This window comes from Palaemon carinicauda, chromosome 4, assembly GCF_036898095.1.
Source record: "Palaemon carinicauda isolate YSFRI2023 chromosome 4, ASM3689809v2, whole genome shotgun sequence".
Lineage (NCBI taxonomy): Eukaryota > Metazoa > Arthropoda > Malacostraca > Decapoda > Palaemonidae > Palaemon > Palaemon carinicauda.
In genome coordinates this window covers 182688832-182708910 of record NC_090728.1, presented here as the reverse complement: position 1 = coordinate 182708910, position 20079 = coordinate 182688832, and the positions used below count along the sequence as shown (strand labels likewise).

Genomic DNA, 20079 nt, shown 5'->3' with positions numbered 1-20079 from the left:
ATATTTCATTTTCTAAACTTGAGACCACTGAAGCTTCTGTTTGTCTCACACATACAGTATGCGCTTTATTAAATTTTTTTTTTTTTTTTACTTTTGTTGTTCTAGTATATATACATTCTACTGTATATTGTGAATGGTTTGGAACAGATAATGTGGACAAACTATTCAGCTTTTGAATATCTTATTGCATTTCATAACAAGAGATGAGTGGGTGTCAACAAATCCAGAAGGAATGAGAAATATGTAAAAGATGGAAGAATTGACTGAAAAAGAGGTAGATGAAGGGCAATGTAAGCAAGACCAAGTCTAGTGTCCAAAACTTGATTTGAAAAGAAATCCCAAAAGAAATCCCAATAAGGAACGTTGCCATTTGGATTAGAAAGAAAGGTGTTGGGGTGAATTACATAAATATTAAATGTAACATAGTAACATGAGCTGCTCAGTGTAGAGCAAAGGGATTTCCAATGCATGAAAGTTTTGAGCTGAAGTAATGGGTGAGAGGGGTAGGACCCATGTTATGGTGGAAGAGTAGATCTACAAGCTAATAGAATGTTTAGATTACCTTGGCAACATGATAGTCAAGCCAATTGCTAATATTGAGATGAATCAAGTGGATAGTCATAGCTAGACTTCATTAAGCAGTAGTAATGAATGTTTTTGCAAAAGATATTTACATTTTTATGTATGTGACATATGGGTACTGTCAAAGAAATAAAATAATTTTTTTTAAGAGAATGGGGTTCCAGAAAGGTTAAGATTCATTGCTTGTGAGCATTGAAAATTTACATGAATTAGGAGTACCTTGGTGGAGAGATAGTGTGTCCTTAAGCTGGAAGACATATTGAGCTCTCAAGATTTAAGGTTGTATAGGCTTGTGGTGAAAAGGAAAAAAATGGCAGTCAGTCAGAGAAGTAGTTAGCTTGAAAGTATCTGGGTAAATACCAACGTTAAGGTCTTGAGATTCACAGAGAATTTGTATACGTTAAGACTTAATATTAAGCCAGTCAGAGGGAAAACATTATATATGAAATTCTTGCAGGGAAAACCTTTGATACTGATGATAATGTAAACTTTCATTTAGGAAGTGAGGACAGCAAAGGCATATTTGCTCTGTAACCCATATTGGGTAGTTTTTACAAAGTACCTTCCCAGTATTCATTTCTTTTTTTAATTTTCCAAAAATATTTGCCTTCCAGAAACTGAAAACCTTGGAAGAAGCTCTTGAAAAAGCACAATGTGAACGTAGTGAGCTTGAGAAGAATTACCAAGAGCGTTTTTATTCACATATTCAAGAGGAAAAGGACAAAATTGTACAAATTTTGGAGGTTAGCTTCAGCGAGAGAGAAAAGAAAGCTCTCGAGTGTTTGAGAGAGCAGTTACAGAAAGAGCATAAAGAGGAAGTATGCAGGTAGGCATCAAAGTATTTTATTCTGATGTTTTACATTACTTTGAACTACAAATGATTGTCTTTTTCAAATACAATATGAAACACTTGTGAAAGTTGATTTTTTTTTCATGTGGTACATTGAATTTTTCAAATGCTTTACTGTACTTGTTGATTAACGATCGGTGAGAGTTGTTCAAGTTTGTATTAATTTAGAATTTTTGTTAATTATAGGTAGATAATGTATTGTTTGATGTTCACAGATTGCTTACGGAGAAAGAAGAGGCTATCCGAGCAGCTTGTGAGGAAGTTCGTTGCCAGCTTGTTAGCGAGTGGCGACAAGTTGTCGATACCCAGCATAAGGAACTCACAGAAAAACATGCCTTGGAACTGGCAAAATGTAAACAAGACTGGGAAGAAGAGAAGCAAACAGAAATGGCAGCAAAGATATCAGAACTGGTAAGTAGAAGAATTATGGAAAATTGTTGATTTCCCTAAAAATTTGAAGGTTTGGATTTTTTCAGGTATTTTGTAAAGATAAAACAGGGGGCTAATTTCCCATGAAAGCTAATTATTCAGTTTGCTCTGTTCCATACACGGCTTAAAAAGATTAATGTACTAGTTGTTACTTGTAAAACGACATACAGTGTAGGAACATTCTGTAATCGTTTTTATGCAGTGTAATTTTCTTATGGTTTGATAGATTTCCTTGGAAAGAAATTTATGGTGAAGTGACCCATATGTGTTCATCAGCCTCTGGCTTTATTTGGGTAATATGTTTTCTAAGGTGTTTGTCTTCCCTTAATTTTGAAAAAAAAAAATTATGAAATAGATGCTGGACACTACTGAGTAAATTTTTTAAAATTTCAAAACCTTCACTTGATTACTGTTATTTTTAAATAGTTTAACCCTACCACCGAGACAAGGTGTTTGATTGTCACAGTGCTTTCTAGGCCTGTCTAAACGAATTCTCTCTCAAATTTAGGTGAAAACTGGAGCTTGAAAGATAACATGCCAGATAGAAAAGAGTAAGTCATAAAGTATTTAAACTAAACCACAAGAGTATATTGTGAGGATTGTTATTGAATTGTCCCAAAGGTTCTGATGATGAGAGGGAGGAAGAATTTTAAGCAAAAGGAGGTTCAAAGTAATCAGAGAAAATAAATAAAAATTTAGGGGAATCTTAAGAAGTATGAGACATAAAACCCTGCACCTAAGAGTTTAAACTGCTTTGTTAAAGTTGATTGAGGTCATTGGAATTCTGATCCATACATGTATACAGAAGTGAATCATCTTTATTCGATATAATTTTTTATATGATAGAAGATCCTTGCCTTTGCATGTAGCTGATATGACCAATTACAAATAATTGGATGAGATTTTGAGAACATTTGACAAGAATAAAAAAAAATTGTTATTGGAGTGTATTGGAAATATTGTGCAGTACAGGATTAAAAATCAAAGTGAGCTAAAAGATGTAATAATGAGAGGTATTTTTGGAGTTCAATTACATTAATAGGAATAGAATTGCAATGTTTTTTGGCAATTAATTTTCTATTGATATTGACATAGGTATACAGTACAATACTGTCTGAAGAATGCTGGACACAAGTATTTATTATCAAGGAGAATTGTATTAGGCAAATGATTTTCCTTGAAAGTTATTTTTAGTATTAATTATTGATATACTGTATTTGCAGGAGACGAGATGGCGTGATGAGCGAGCGGGAGAAATAGAAAATGTAAGGCAACAGTACAAAATGGAACTCGAAAGCCTACGGTCAAGGTTTAGAATGATGACTACAGCTAGCATGGATAAGTCTCCATCAGAAACTTCACTGGAAAAGTTTGAGGTTTGTATTGTTGTAATAAAGTATTGCATATTTTAATTTGTGTTGAATATTTTTGTGAATTGCCATCTGTTTGTATTAGTTTTGTTAAAATTAATAAAAATTCTATTTCTTATCCTTTTGTGGTTGAATTGATCATTGTGCTATTAAATACATGTTATAATTTTATTTTATCAAGGTTGTGAATAAAAGGTAGTGTATCTAGATAGCTTAGTTGAGAAATCTAACTAAGGACTGGTCTATTCTATTTGAGAACATTAATTCCAATGATACTTTTCATTCAGGATTCAAGTCTTTTTTTTTGTGTGTGTTCTTTAGACAAAGCATTTTAACGAGTTAGTCTTTTTTATCTTTGTAGAGAGGAGAGTTTCTGGATCTCGCCTCACATGAAGCAGCCTTAGCTAGATTGCGGGAGGAGCTTGAGAGAGAGAAAGAAGCAGCAGTAGAAGCAGCAAAGATGATGATGGAAGAGCAGTTTTCTTTGGCTCAACAGGATCAGCTACTCAAGCATGAAGAATTGAGAAAAGAGGAAAGAAGGAGAATAGAGTCTGAAAAACAGGTTAGTGCATAAGAAATTGATAGCACTAAGGAACTTATGAGGAAATGTTCTCTTCTATTCTTTTGGGAGAAGCTTTCAGAAGCTGATTTCTTTGTAATTTGGTAGGTGACCTTTATGTTGAGGTCAAGTAATATTTAGTCAAGGAATATTGGTCCACAGTAGGAACTCTTTTATGTAATTTTTTTCAAATTTTTTTTTTTTACCTCAGGGAGTGTATCATTATTATTATTGCAAGCCAAGCTGCAACCCTAATTAGAAAAGTAAACTTCCCGTTACACAAAGTAACCCTTTGCAGAAAAGAACTTTAGAATTAGAGAACAAATATGCAAAAGAATACCAAATTGAGAGAAAAGAAATATGCTTGAGTTTACGCTCAAACAAGATAACTCAAACTGAGGGTAATAGAATATTGTACAAAGGTTATGGTACTATCCAAAACTAGAGAACATTTGTATGATTCCAGTGTCTTAAAAGAACTTGCTTGCCTCACTAGAGAGTCTCGTTACTAACTTTTCCATGTAGGAAAATAGCCACTGAATAGTTATAGTAACTACCCACTTTAAGAGAGTGTTAGCTGAAATCAACTAAGTGTTACTAGATATATGAGAAAAGAGGAGAACATTTAAGGAATATACTAGACAAATCTGTGTGAGTGTGTATACTTATAGATGGAACCAACATCAAACTTTAACCCCCTCTTTAAAAAGTTCTACTACTCTGTAGTGGTAATATCTCAATAGGTGGCTGGTGCTTTGGCCATTACTACCTTTAACCCTGGATAGGTACGGTGGGTCGTACGCGACCCCGAGCGTCAAAAAAAAAGGTTTTTCTCACGTGACTCACCCCCGTGACTGAATTTGTGGGTGATCGACCTGCAGGAGGTGTCTCCCCTACACGCTCTAGTAGTGTCCAGATGTGCATTGCTGTAGCTGTACTCCTTCCCCGATTTCTGAGACGCGTCGGGGTCGAGCGCGACCGAGTTTACCCTTCTAAGGTAATTTGCATAATTATCAAAGTTATTACGTATTATGAAATTGTCGTAGAATGGTGCAACTTGTATAGGTTATCAGTTGTGGAAAGTCTTGGTGGATTGTTTGGCTACCATGTGCATGATTTTTTTTTTAGTTAAAATGTCGTTCATCACCACGAGGACCATTTTACCGCGAGTGCCCCTTTTTAATTTTTTTTCATTTTTTTGCCAAGTCATTTTTCCGTAAGATATTGCCAAATAGTGTCGTAAAACTTTTGCTTGTTTAGTGTTGGAAAGTGTGTCTAGATGATCTGGCTACCCATGCGTGACTTTGTTTTTGTCAGATACGACGTAGTTATTGGTATATTGGGTATTTAACTGCGGTTGCCAATTTCTGGTTTTTTTCAATATTTGTAAAAAAATTTACGTAGTAAGGAATTGCCGTATATTATTCATTTTTTTTTTCATGTTTATGTGTTAGAAAGTGTGCCTTGATGGTTGGGCTAACACGTGCATGTCTTTTTTTTTTTATTTAAGATGCCGTATATTAGAATGTTGGGCATTTTACCGCGAGTGCCCCTTTTTCATTTTTTTTCATTTTTTTGCCAAGTCATTTTTCCGTAAGATATTGCCAAATAGTGTCGTAAAACTTTTGCTTTTTTAGTGTTGGAAAGTGTGTCTAGATGATCTGGCTACCCATGCGGGACTTTGTTTTTGTCAGATACGACGTAGTTATTGGTATATTGGGTATTTAACTGCGGTTGCCAATTTCTGTTTTTTTTTCAATACAGTATTTGTAAAAATTTATGTGTTAGAAAGTGTGCCTTGATGGTTGGGCTAACACGTGCATGTCTTTTTTTTTATCTGAGATGCCATATATTAGAATGTTGGGCATTTTTCTGCGAGTGCCCCTTTTTATTTATTTTGCATTTTTTTGCTTAGTCATGTTACCGTAAGGAATTGGCAAGTAGTGTCGCAAAACTTATATTTTTATAGTGTTGGAAAGTGTTTCTAGATGATCTGGCTACCCATGCCTATTTTTTTTTTAGCCAGATATGGCGTATATATAAGTATGTGTTCGATTTTCCTGTGATTGCCATTTTTTCGTTTTTTCCCATTTCTTTCAAAATTACTACGTACTAAGGAACTATCACAGTGTAATGATTCATTTATATGTTTATTTGTCGGAAAATGTGCCTTGATGGTTTGCCTAGCACGTGGCTGAAATTTATTTTTTCTGAAATGCCGTATATTAGAATGGCCATTTTTCCGCGAGTGCCCCTTTTTATTTGTTTTGCATTTTTTTGCTTAGTCATGTTTCCGTAAGGAATTGGCAAGTAGTGTCGCAAAACTTATAATTTTATAGTGTTGGAAAGTGTTTCTAGATGATCTGGCTACCCATGCCTATCTTTTTTTTTAGCCAGATATGGCGTATATATAGGTATGTGTTCGATTTTCCTGTGATTGCCATTTTTTCATTTTTTCCCATTTCTTTCAAAATTACTACGTACTAAGGAACTATCACAGAGTAATGATTCATTTAGATGTTTATTTGTCGGAAAATGTGCCTTGATGGTTTGCCTAGCACGTGGCTGAATTTTTTTTTTTCTGAAATGCCGTATATTAGAATGTTAGCCATTTTTCCGCGAGTGCCCCTTTTTATTTGTTTTGCATTTTTTTTGCTTAGTCATGTTACCGTAAGGAATTGGCAAGTAGTGTCGCAAAACTTATATTTTTATAGTGTTGGAAAGTGTTTCTAGATGATCTGGCTACCCATGCCTATCTTTTTTTTAGCCAGATATGGCGTGTATATAGGTATGTGTTCGATTTTCCGGTTATTGCCATTTTTTCGTTTTTTCCCATTTCTTTCAAAATTACTACGTACTAAGGAACTATCACAGAGTAATGATTCCTCTAGATGTTTATTTGTCGGAAAATTTTGTTTACTTCTTTTTTGATTGAATATCATCAAATTTTTTAGCTAAAATATTATATTGTTTCACATTTTTGTTTTTTTTTTTTCGATTTTATTTCCCTTCAAAAAAATTTTTTTGGGTCAGAATTTTAATGTTATAGTCGTAAAATAATCGACAATTATCCAGCAACCCACCATACAATTTTTATGCATATCCAATAATAATTAGATTAGTAAATAACACCTTGAAATTGACATACCCTTCCTACATTTCAAGTGGCAGATTAGGGAGTCTGAGTCAGTGTGGTTGGCGGCCATTTTGTGGACATATCCGAAGCGTAAGTTGCCCTATCTATATATATTCTTGTTCCCTATAGAATTTGTGATATTTTGGTATATTTTTACCTGCATAAATATCATATTATATATTAAATATATGTATTTTTTTTACGAAATTTCTAAGTACTCAAAAAATTAGCTTTAGATATGGCCCCTGATATAAATGTAATTTACAAAATAATGAAGATTTTTTTACATATTTCTATTTTAGGATAACATATGTTTATTCCCTAAAAAAATTAGCCACTTCCTATTTCATTTGGGTACCCAAAAAAATTCATGAAATTTGGACAAATTTTTTGGGCCAAAAAAAGTTACCCTTTTTTTCTCATTTCAGATCTTCACCTCCATGGGTCTGATTTCATCCAAAATACATCAAGATGTGTCCTAAACATTCAAGAATCAATTCCTAAAAGGATTTGTGTATATATGTATAACCTTTTTTTTTTTGAATTTTTATGTCAGGTCTTTTGTTTTTTCTACTTAATTTTTTAAAATATTTATAATAAATAGTTTTTCTGCAGATGAGTAGTATTTATCTTTACAGTTGTTTTAAGCATTCATTGAAGTATTTTTTGGCAAAAGAAAAAAGAGGTTACTGCAAAAACTGATTTTTCAAGAATTTTTTTTGGCGTTGGGGTCGTTCGCGTCCGAGTATACCCTTAAAGGGGTGTCCGAGGAGCGTACCTATCCAGGGTTAAAGGTAAAAAAAAAAGCAAATTGCAGTTTCCTTTTCTTTGAAGGCTATCTGAGTGGCAGACAAGAATTGATAAACTTTTATATTTTCATTTGACCAAAGTAACAAAGCCCAGAGAAGAAGCTCAGCTAATAGTATCTTATTTTAGTCTCCCGGTAATGGTAGTGTTCATAATAATTAGGTATCTTGGATGATAATGATAGTTTATGCTTATGTTCCTGATGCTTTTAGCTTCATTGTACAGCATCCTAGAAGGGATTTAATCTCTCTTAATTTATCAACACTAATCGATGTTGCTGTGAAGAAAACAATTTTATATAAGAGATAATCCACTATAATTACTATGAATCATTATACCTACCTTTGATATTTTCTGAAATTAATTTTGTGTAAATACCATAGATATATTACACAATGTTAAGGGCACCTTTTCAAATGTGGATATAAATTGCCATCAAAGACGCTAAATTTTACTTTTCTTTTCAGAGCCTGCTAATTCTTATTCCATGGGTATTAAAAGAGTTTAGAGAAAGACTACTTAGGAAATTAGATTTATCAATTTGTACTTTTAAAGTATGTAATTTGTTGTTCCTCTTCCTTACTTCAGTTTTGTAACTTTCTCAATTCTAATTCTTCAGGTTGTTTTCAATGATGCCATAAAGTCTGTAACTCAGGATAAGGAGAGAGTGATTGAGGACCTTCGTCTCAGAGTAGAACTGCTAACTGATGAAACCGAGAAACTAAGAAGATTAGTACACAATGCGGCTAATGAATCGACAGATCAGTTCATAACTGCCTTAGCGTCTGAAAACCAAGGCCTGAAGGTGAGTATTCATGTTGGTAATTTTCATTGTATTTTTAAGTTGAAGACAAATTGCTTTATTAAGAAAACAGGATTCATTAAATTTCCTCTTATATATATTTTTCTCCTGTATCTATTGTCATTCCTCTTTGGTTGTCTTATGAGTATGCATAAAAATTCATCATTCATCGCCAGCACGTAGTGTACCTCATTATGTTCTGTTTATTTATTCTTCTGCGAAGGAACGCTGCGAGGTCCTACAGAAAGATGTTCACAGACTAGAAAATGAATTATTGAGAGCCAAGAGGCTCAGCTTCACGACAGAAAGACATCATGACCTCAGTATGTCTTTCACGGATGCTGGTGCTGCCTCTGGAGGACCGAATTATGAAGATGTACGTAGACTTCAGCTGGAGAACCAGGAGCTTAAAGACAAGTTGGTAAGTATCATTGTTATATTATCTATTATTATATAAATGTTTTCATTTATGTACTGTAGTTAATTTTGTAATAAGCTCTTCTGTTTTCCCTTCTTGCATATCTGTATCAAAATCTTTTTTATAATAATGTAATGGATAATGTAGACTTAAGTTCATTAAGAAACTGCCGCATTTTCTGTAAGTTTATGAGGAATTCGAATAATTTTTTTTAAGGATGGGAAGTGTTAGTCTCCATGATTAATTTTATATAATGCTTTGATTATCTTTTTCTCCCAACAGTCTCGAAGTGCGACCTCCTTAGTCGAGCGAGGAAAAATAAATGTACATAGCTGTCAGGCTGGAGATGCAGTATTATTGGTTTGGGATGAAAATTACCTCCATTACCGAGTGTTTTTGGAATCAAATCCACACCTACATTTCCTGCACACAGACTCTTATGGGCCACTTCATTTATCAAAAGGTCAGTATATGGTTCCCAACTTCATGATTTTCAAACCAGTAATTTAAGGTCATGAAGTGTAGTATATTTTAAACTGTGGTAAACCTAGCGCATGTATATCTCTTTGCCCGGTTTTTCATAGTATTCAGCAAAGTTACTTAGATTATTTTAATTAGGTTGTTTTTAGATTTAGTAAAATTTGAATGTCGTGGAACTAAATAGCAATTGTTCGTCAGTCGTCGATTATATTTTTTCTTGGAAGTTAGTGATAACATTCCTGTTAAGAATTTATTTATGACATTAGTCCCATGATAGTTGTCATTTGTTCTCAGAGATTATCTAATTAATGTTTTCCATAATTCTGACGTTGGTCATCAGAAATTATCGATGGCATTCCTAAAAGGCGTTCATAAAGATGTTCTCTCAAAATCTTTTACTAGGATTGCTCTTCAAAATCATCAATGATTCTTATTCCTTAAAGTCTTTAGTGTCATTTATCCAGAAGTTAATTATATCTTCTCCGAGAAATCACCAGTTATGTACGTTTATGACATTTTGTAAAAATGCCTCTGTAAGTCATAATTGATATTAATATCTGAAGATTGTTCAAAGTTTTCTAATGAAGATTTTGGTTCTCCAGATGCTCCGCACAAGTTGTATTGCACTGCTGAAGTAGTCAACAAAGAATTCTGCCAGGCAAAGAAAGTGAGTACAGTATATCAATTTCTTTTGAAGGATGTCTTTGGGGGTAATAATAAGCAAAGCTAGAAACTTGCAAATTGCAAACAAAAGAATATTTTTATCAAATAATATCTGATATTGATGAATATGTTAATTTGTGACTCATCAAAAATATCCTTCATCTTAAGCATGTTTGGTATTTAAGCTTTTATTTTGACCTATTTTGTATTGAAGAAAGGTAAGTCATATATGATGTTTTTGTCCCTGAGAAATTACATTGGAGAAAATAATTGTACATCAAGAATACAGAATAGTTAGGAGTTAATAATATTAATAGAGAAAAAGGACAAATGACAATGGTTGAGATTCAACCCATTTCTGTTGCTAGATAATTTTTCCGAGAAAAATGTCAAGGAATCAGGACGATTGAAATGTATCTTGAGAATAGGAACACTGTGTTGGAGGTTGTCATAGAAGGCTCTGATAATTCAGGCATTTATTTGGCGTTAAGATGAAAAGGCAAAATATTTGTGATGAATGATGATTTATGAAAGTGTCTGGTTACTATTTCAGTGTACTCTATCTGCGGTCTAGAAACCCTTTGATTTGGTTAATGTTTTTGGTGCTGCATTAACCGTTTTGCAAAGTTGGAGAGCACAGTCTATGTAAGTGTGCATCCGATCGTGCAAACATTGCTTAGATTGGTGTATATCCAAATTATATTTGTGTCCAAGAATTGTGCAGACCTATTTTTTTTACTTGAGTGTAACATCCAGAAAGGTTGTTAGAAGTGAGCTAAGAGACATATATTAAGAGATCACTTTTTTGTGACGAAATAGGTCTGGGACTGCCTGCACAAGAAATAAAACACCATTACATTAGAAGTCCATGAAATTTTTGTTACTATATTAATTTCTTGGGAGTATGCTTTCCAGTTTAGATGATATGTTATGAGTGTTGGGTGATACAATTTGATATTAATTCAGTGATATCGCTACATTTGGGTAAGAAAGACTGTATGCCTGTAGAGTGATGTAACTTTCAAGCCATCTGATTTATTCATTGCCTCTGGTGGTATGGGGGTTGAGGCTATTAGTTTAGGTTTCGTCTACAGGATTTTTTCTTATTCAATGATATGCCTTCTTAGTAGGTTTAATGTTTTGTCACATAAACATGTACGTACAGTGGTGATATATTAGTGTGCTTGCATTTGAACATACTGTACTGTATATCATATATACTAAAATTCTGGTAGATCTAACCTACACCAATTATTATATGAATAATTATATGGTTGTGTGGCAATTCCATTACCATTCTTTAGGATTTTTGTAGATAGAGGTTCGAAGTTGTTTGATAAGAAATTGAGCCTTGAGATGTAGAATGGGCAATGTTTGTAGATAGTACAAGACAAATTTTGCATAGTGTAAAGAAACTGCAGAGACTAATTAAAAAGTTTCAAGATAGGAATTGAAATTATATATTATGTAAACAAGGATTTGGTTTGGATCACAAATGGAAACCATAAAGATGGTCTAATGATTGGAAGGTGGAAAGATTGATTTGGTTGATATGTGGAAATATTTGAAAGTAAATAATATATCAAATAATGGTATGATGAGAGAAGAGATGAGTGACAGAATTGAAGTAGGGAGTCCCTTTTGGCTAACGCTAACTCTCCTTTATGGAAGAAAATGTTGGATTAGGCCTATAGCTCTTGAGATCAATATTTTTGTGAAGCATATATGGCATGAGAAGAGTTGAAAGGATTAATAACATTGATACACATGAAATAGCTGAAAAGAGTAATGTAGGTTGAAGGACCGACCAGGTTATTTTTAGAGGGTTTTGTCATGGAAAGAGTTGAAGATAATAGGTTGGTAAAAAATTATGTATAATTTGAAAATTTTAGAAGGAAGGAGGCGAGGAAGGACTGGGAAATGTTGCATATATGGAGTAGAAGATGTATTAGAAAGTCCTTAAATGTCCAGGGTTGTGGTGGTAGATGTTTAACGCCCCTGACTGGTGAACGCCAGACTGGGGTTCGAGTTCTGCTCAAACTCGTTAGTTTCTTTGGTTGCTGTAACCTTACCATCCTTGTGAGCTAAGGATGGGGGTTTGGGGGAACCTATAGGTCTATCAGCTGAGTCATCAGCAGCCATTGCCTGGCCCTCCGTGGTCCTAGCTGGCTTTGGGCGCTGATCATATGTATATATGATCAGTCTCTAGGGCATTGTCCTGCTTGATAAGGCAATGTCACTTTCCCTTGATCCTGCCTTTCATGAGTGACCTTTAAACCTTTTAAAGTGTAAGATTAAGCCAGAGGGTGCTGTGAATTTTGTTGGTCCCTGGCTCTGTGTGTGAGAGAGAGAGAGAGAGAGAGGAGAGAGAGAGAGAGAGAGAGAGAGAGAGAGAGAGAGAGAGAGAGAGAGAGAGAGAGATTGTGTGTGTGTTGGCTTTGTAAACAATAATTTTCCAAGTTTTCAAATGGTAATATGTAATATAAATATAAATATTTTATTTATGAATTTTGTTGGTCAAATAATGTAGTCGATTTTCCTTAGTTTAAATGGTAGTTTTACATAAGCGATTTAATATGTGGAAGTCGGTTGCATAAGCGTTCCATCCTCGATTTTATATTTTTAAGGTATTACATTCTTCAACGGAAAGTTTATCGTAGAAATAGATGACAATGTTTATTAGATTAAAAGTGAATATTCGAGACTCCGTTTAGATAATTGCGTTACGCTGATGCGCGAAAAAAACTAGTTCGGGGAACGCTATCGAGAGTTGGCTGTGCTCGGCTCGTCGAAGATGAGGATGGGTGATGTCGGACGCAATTTATAACACCTAAGAGGAGTAATTTGCCAGCGGTTGCCTCACCATGGTGCATTACTGGTTATTTACTTTACTACCCCTCCCCCACCCCCACCTCCACCCCACCCATCCCGTAACCCGGCGTTTCTCTGTCGATTTGAATAGTGGTACGAAGTAAAGAAGGAAGAAGATCCGATAGGAGTAATTTGCCAAAGGTGGCTTCAGCGAGTGCATTATTAGATAGTTACTTCGCGCCTGTTTTTTTTTAATCTTTATAGCGGCTCTTGTATTTCTTTGATTTACAACGGATCTTTTCCTTCTTTGATTTACAACGGCTCTTGTTTTTTCTTTGATTTACAACTCCTGTTTCCTCTCTACCATCTTTCGGTGTATGATTTGTGGTGAGAGTAAAAAAGAGTGGAAGGGTAAAGTCTTTGTGGTCAAAGAATTTTTTTACGGTGTAATGGATGGTTAGGAATTGTTGTTTAATGGTCGGTTTTCTGCAGTGTGTTTTGGTCTCATGGTTAGCCTTAAGGAAGATGTCATTGTTGCATCTTCTTCTTGGCCTTGTCTCTTTTCCCGTTGCTCTTCTCTCTTTTATCTCATTTCTATTGTTTTTTCTCGTCCCTCTTCTCATTTTATCTTATTACTATTGTGTTTTCTCGTCCCTCTTCTGTTTTTTATCTTATTACTATTGTATTTATTCATATGTATTTTACTGTTTAATATTATTTTACATCGATACCTGTAATTTGCGTTAAATTTTCCAAGCCAATAAGAAAAAGTTTGACAAAGATGATATGGGCATCTCATGGTAACAGAAAAAAAGGAACGAAATAAAAAAAGGCCGAGAGTAAGATTCCCGCCATTACTAGATGACCTGGATTTAAAACACAGACAAGGACAAAGTGAACCAAATGTGTTATTTTTAGCATTTAGTTAAGTGTAGGGGCCGCAGATGGTTTAGAAATAAAAGCAGTTAGTAAGCCTTTTCTCAAAGATGTGTATAGGCCTATTTGCGTGATCAGATAGATTACATTAGATCAATTTTTCGTTAAAATTGACGGATAATACAATGTGACTGACAATCCCCGTAGAGTTTTTCATCTTGTCTAGGTTATATTTTATTTTACTCTGAATGTAATTATTCTTGTAATTTTCGTAGTTTTAACGTCCAGGATTTTTTCTGTCAAGGAGAAGAATTGTGGAAGAAAGATTATCCTTTATTTTTAATACTTAACATTTTCATATGATTTCTGAGCTTGATTTGTTGGACTCGAACACAGTAAAAAAAAAAAGTTTTCGCCATTAGTCTCGAATCATCATAACCCCATGATTATTTTCAATGCACAAATTAGCTTTTTTTCTTTGAATGTTTAAACATTTTCTTTCATTTTTTATATCTTCTGCACCAGATGATTTTTATTTTAGATATTTTTAACCTTTTTGAAATTGTGATAAATGAGAATATTTGTATAATTTAGTAGAATGTTTAAACAGTGAAAATATAAATTTCCTAAAAATTACGATATAAATGCATAGTTTCTTTTACAAACTGTGTATTTCAATATACTGTCTGTTACATACAATTAGGTTTAAAGACCGCTCGTGAATGGCAGAGGCAAGGGACAGTGACATTGCACTATCAAGCAGGACAATGCCCTAGAGATTGACCATATTACGTATGATCAGCGCCCAAGCCGCCTCTCTACCCAAACTAGGACCAAGAATGGCCAGGCAATGGCTGCTGATGACTCAGCAAATAGGCCTATAGGCTCCCCCAAACCCTCCATCCTTAGCTTAAATATATAGCGACGTAATATGGAAGTTATTAATTTGATGCATCCTATTTCCATTAGAAAAATAAATATCCTGTTTTAGAGGACAAATCTTAACAGTAGTAGTTTAGTTGACCTTTCGAGGCATGTCTTGGGTTACATTGACAGATTTGGGTCATTGAGAGAGAGAGAGAGAGAGAGAGAGAGAGAGAGAGAGAGAGAGAGAGAGAGAGAGAGAGAGAGAAAGTCTCTCATGTAAAATAGGTCTTTTTTTTTGTGGCCTTTTAGTTTTATTTCAAGTTGGTGGTTGTTCAATAATGATAATGAATTATGTTCCATTCTACTGCTTGAAATGGGGAATCTTTTACAAGTTTGCATTGAATTTATGAAATGTAGCATTTCATAAATTTGTAAATAGGTTCATACATCGGATGCTTTAATTTTTTAAATTAAGACCCGTCTAGTTAAAGTCCTACTATTGTAATAGTAGTAGTAGTAGTATCAGCGCTCTTGTTGTTGCTGCATTTTATATATTTTTTCATCACCAAATAGTAATAGTATTGAATGTTTTAGTATAATTTCGTAAAATACCAAACGTGTTTTCGAAGAATGGAGAAATCGATTGTCCGTCTATCATCCCTTCAAAGCCAAGATTTAATTTTTGATAGAGCAAATATAGGAAATTTAATTAAAGGCCTATTATGTGAAAAAAAAAATCAAAATAAATAAAATTTTAAAACTCCAGAGTGTTTTTGGGGCGAGAAAATCGAAACTTACAATCAATGTTTTCTCAGCCAAAAACTCTCGAGTGTGTTGAAGTTTTATGTATTTTGAAAATTTTGTCTTTCAAAAAATTTCAAAATACATGAAATTTCAAGACTCCAGAGTGTTTTTGGGGTGAGAAAATCAAGACTGGCACTCGATGTGTTCTCAGCCAAAAACTCTCTGAAGTATTGAAATTTTATATCTCAAGAAATTTCAATATACATAAAATTTCAACACTTCAGAATTTTTTTTGCCCGAGTAAACATCGAGTGCCAGATTCGCAGAAGCCATATTGTTTTCAACCCAAAGATTCGGGAGTTGAAATTGAAATAAGAAAAGGAAGACAACGAAGAAAGACCTTCAGAAAACCCAACAGGTCAAAGACATAATGCTGTGGATAACTAAAAAAAAAAAAATAAGTTGATCTTGGAATAATGTTGTTTGCAAGATTCTCGACTTCGCTGTCGCCAAGAGAAGGGGAGACTCCAGGGGGGTTGGGGGGACTGAGAGGGGGTATGTTGCCCCCCACACTGTTACACTCCTTCTGTTGTAAAGCCCCTCCCCTTTCCCCCTCCCAAACGTCTAGACAAATCAGTGCAGGTAGGGAGGAGGTCGAGGAGGGTGGGTACCCCAAAGTAGGTACGTATAATGGATTCCTAGTAGACTTCTTATACTCATGCCCCTTCCCTCCCTCCCTCCCTCCCTTCTTTACCCGACCCTACAATCATCTCCCCCAACAAATCTCAGCAACTCGGGGTAGAACTGGTTTGAGGGGGGCTCTCGACCCCCCAACAAATCTGTGCAGGTGATGGGGTAGTTTTAGGAGGATGGGTGACTGCATTAACTCCTAAGATGGTGGACTGGATTGGAGAGGATAAGAGGGAGGAGGAGGAGCAGATGATGATGATGATGTAGGATGAGGCGAAGAATAAGAGGACATTTGAAGGAGAATGGGAGAGAGGGAGAGAGAAAGAGTTGACTGTGTTTAGGAAGGAAAGGAAAAAAAGCGAAGAAAAAAGAATGCTGACCTCTGCTTTGGGTCATCGCCCGCTTGTCCCTCTTGTCAAAGTGCTTCCGGGCCTTGGGTTAGCTAATGGGTTAATATCATTCAGGAAGGGTTTTTGTGGGACAGAATAGAGTAATATAAACGGACTTATGCTACACGTTTTTTTGTCTTTATATCATATTGGCATAGTAGGCACGAGCCAGCCCTCAGGGGGAGCAAGTTTACTACACCCTTCTACTACCTGCTGGTCCAGGTAGTCGCTCCTTCCAGGTATCCCCCCCCCCTACCTTTCCTATGTTGTCTCCTCCCCATCTTGCACTGATTTTTTGGGGGACACTGGTTACTAACGCTTACTCCATAACCCCCCTCGTCTCTATCCTACCCTGCCCGGTGTATCTAAGAGATCTTAACTCACCATTCACAGCCGAGCTTGTTCTTCAACTTTTTTATTTTTGATATTTTTTATTCGTATGTTACCTGTACTTTTAATTTGCCGGTACATGATGTTCGTTGCTTATTTCAGCACCGAGGAGTATAGGAATTTATGAATTTATTGTACAATTTGCTTTAATGTAAATTTATTGGTTCCAGTATGAATTTAATGTTTTCATACATCAATGCGAATTTATATCCGGGGTTACTGACGACTGTTTTTAATAGCGAAGAATGGAGAACTTTTCAGCTCTAAAGAATTTATGAATTTATTGTACAATTTGCTTTAATGTAAATTTATTGGTTCCCTTATGCATTTATTGTTTTCATACTTCAATGCGAATTTATCTCCGGGGTTACTAACGACTGTTTTTAATAGCGAAGAATGGAGAGCTTTTCAGCTCTAAAGAATTAATGAATTTATTGTACTGTTTGCTTTAATGTAAATTTATTGGTTCCCTTATGCATTTAATGTTTTCATACTTCAATGCGAATTTATCTCCGGGGTTACTGACGACTGTTTTTAATAGCGAAGAATGGACAGCTTTTCAGCTCTGAGGAATTTAGGAATTTATTGTACTGTTTGTTTTAATGTAAATTTATTGGTTCCCTTATGCATTTATTGTTTTCATACTTCAATGCGAATTTATCTCCGGGGTTACTAACGACTGTTTTTAATAGCGAAGAATGGAGAGCTTTTCAGCTCTAAAGAATTAATGAATTTATTGTACTGTTTGCTTTAATGTAAATTTATTGGTTCCCTTATGCATTTAATGTTTTCATACTTCAATGCGAATTTATCTCCGGGGTTACTAACGACTGTTTTTAATAGCGAAGAATGGAGAGCTTTTCAGCTCTAAAGAATTAATGAATTTATTGTACTGTTTGTTTTAATGTAAATTTATTGGTTCCCTTGTGCTTTCAATGTTTTCATACATCAATGCGAATTTATCTCCGGGGTTACTGACGACTGTTTTTAATAGCGAAGAATGGACAGCTTTTCAGCTCTGAGGAATTTAGGAATTTATTGTACGATTTGCTTTAATGCAAATTTATTGGTTCCCTTATGCATATAATGTTTTCATACATCAAATGCGAATTTATCCCCTGGGTTACTAACGGCCGTTTTTAGTAGCGAAGAATGGAGAGCTTTTCAGCTCTGAGGAATTTAGGAATTTTTTGTACGATTTCCTCAAAGCAAATTTATTGGTTTCCGTATGCATTCAATGTTTTCATCCATGTGAATTTATCGCATGGGTTACTGATGACCTCTTTTAGTAGGTAAGGATGGAAAGCTTTACAGCTCTGAGGAATTTAGGAATTTATGGAACGATTTCCTCAAAGCAAATTTATTGGTTCCCTTATGTTTTCAATATTTTCATACACCAATGCGAATTTATCTACCGAGTTACTGACGACCGTTTAAAGTAGCGAAGAATTTAAAGCTTTTCAGTTATAGTTCCGATGTCAAAAGTATAGTGTTAATCTTTTCCTTATTATAGGCCTGTAATCAAACAGTATCCAAAACCAAAAACGTCAAAAAAGCCCACCTTCTCACATAGGGGCAAATCACTCTCCGCCTATTAACCTGCCATAAAGTTGACCCCCTTATCACGTCTGCGCTAATCCTTATATAAACTGTCCATTATAGTCTGTCGGTTTATAATTCACCAGAACCTCCTTATCGATTTTATTCTCCGTTTTTCATGTTCGTCCTCTTCTGTCCGTCCCCCTGTCTTAACCATCCCTCCCCCTACTCCCGTAACCCTGTCCGTCTGTCAGTCGTCCAAACCCCTCCCCTGTCCCTATCTCTCTCTCCTATCCCTCTCCCCTGATCCTATTGCCTTTACTCGCTATCCACTTATCATTCCCGCACACTACCTGTTACTTCATCTGCCCTTACTACTCCCACCGGGTCCCTTACCTGCACTGATTTGCTCTTTTTTTTTCTTTGGAGGGTGGGGGAGTCAACCGCCTCTCCTCCTCAGGGGGGAGTCACCCATCTCTCCTCCTCATATTGGGCGGATACACATCTCACCCTTCCCCCCACCAGTACATCTCCCCCCTCCTAAACACCACCATTTACATCTACAGCCCCTGCAGAGATTTGTTTGCGGATACCAGATCGAAAGGCGAAGCCCTCTGGGCACACCGACCGTCGAGGGACAGCTTTGGCTGAGGCTGGCACCCTTCCCCCATCCAACCCCCTTTCCCAGACCCCTCCCTCTTATTTACCACCTCCACTACTGTCATTATTATTTTTGTTTATTAGTGTGTGTGCGTGTGTTTGGACATCGCTGTGTTTGTGTGTGAACGTAAAGTGGTCATGGTGTTTGGGGATGTTGCACTGATTGAATGCTCTGTGTATGTTTGTATATTTCAAGGAAGCCCGGTGTACATTTGTACATATCAATTATATAAAATGTGTATTTCCTAATAAAAGTTAAAAGAAATAAAATACAGAAAAGAATTGATTGGTTTATTTAATTTAATCATTATTATCTGTTTTATGAATATGATTTTTTTTACAAAAACACACACACATGTCGAACTTGTAAATGCGCAATTCATCGACGTCATTGCCTAAATGCGCACATTTATCGATAAATACTTTAATGTAAGAAAATAAACATTACTCTACCCTTGCATATCATGTTTGTTAAGATTTTACTGATACTGATGAGTATTTTCAAGTTATTGTGGTATTTTCGAAATTGGTTTTTAAAATTTGTTCGTTCTCCAGCATCTCTTTATCTCATGGGTATATTCTCAAACATTTACGTCTCCGATATTGTCGAAAGTTAAATAGATTTGCTTTAAAATATGGGGAAAATAACTATTATTGTGTGTCTGTGATCCTAATTATAGCCAAGATAGAAGCATCAGTTTTCTTATGCTTAGCCAAGAAATCATCGGAAATTTTAGTTAAGGACGTAGTTATGATTTAAGACTTTTTTGAGGCAACCTTCATATCTTTTTTAAAGTTTTAGTATTTGCACGCCATACTTGCCTTGTTGTTTATATATATATATATATATATATATTTGTTTGTAAGATTGTTGAAAGAATTATTCGCTTTTATCATCAGTTTTTAATCATTTCATGAAAAAAAAACTGTTTAGTTCTTGGTCAGTGCAATCTTAGATTTTGGACAATCTCTCTCTCTCTCTCTCTCTCTCTCTCTCTCTCTCTCTCTCTCTCTTTC

At 35.2% G+C, this 20079-nt stretch overlaps 1 protein-coding gene across 2 annotated transcripts in view; it reads left to right on the top strand.

Moving 5' to 3' along the window:
• LOC137640258 (RB1-inducible coiled-coil protein 1-like) overlaps window positions 1-20079 on the top strand; it is a 105404-nt gene that overhangs the window by 60218 nt on the left and 25107 nt on the right. For both annotated transcript variants that reach the window (XM_068372848.1, XM_068372849.1), the window contains exons 22-29: window positions 1197-1408; window positions 1648-1843; window positions 3085-3237; window positions 3593-3793; window positions 8353-8538; window positions 8759-8956; window positions 9236-9416; window positions 10036-10100. In XM_068372848.1, the coding sequence (XP_068228949.1) occupies window positions 1197-1408; window positions 1648-1843; window positions 3085-3237; window positions 3593-3793; window positions 8353-8538; window positions 8759-8956; window positions 9236-9416; window positions 10036-10100 (1392 nt within the window). The remainder of the gene's footprint in view (window positions 1-1196; window positions 1409-1647; window positions 1844-3084; window positions 3238-3592; window positions 3794-8352; window positions 8539-8758; window positions 8957-9235; window positions 9417-10035; window positions 10101-20079) is intronic.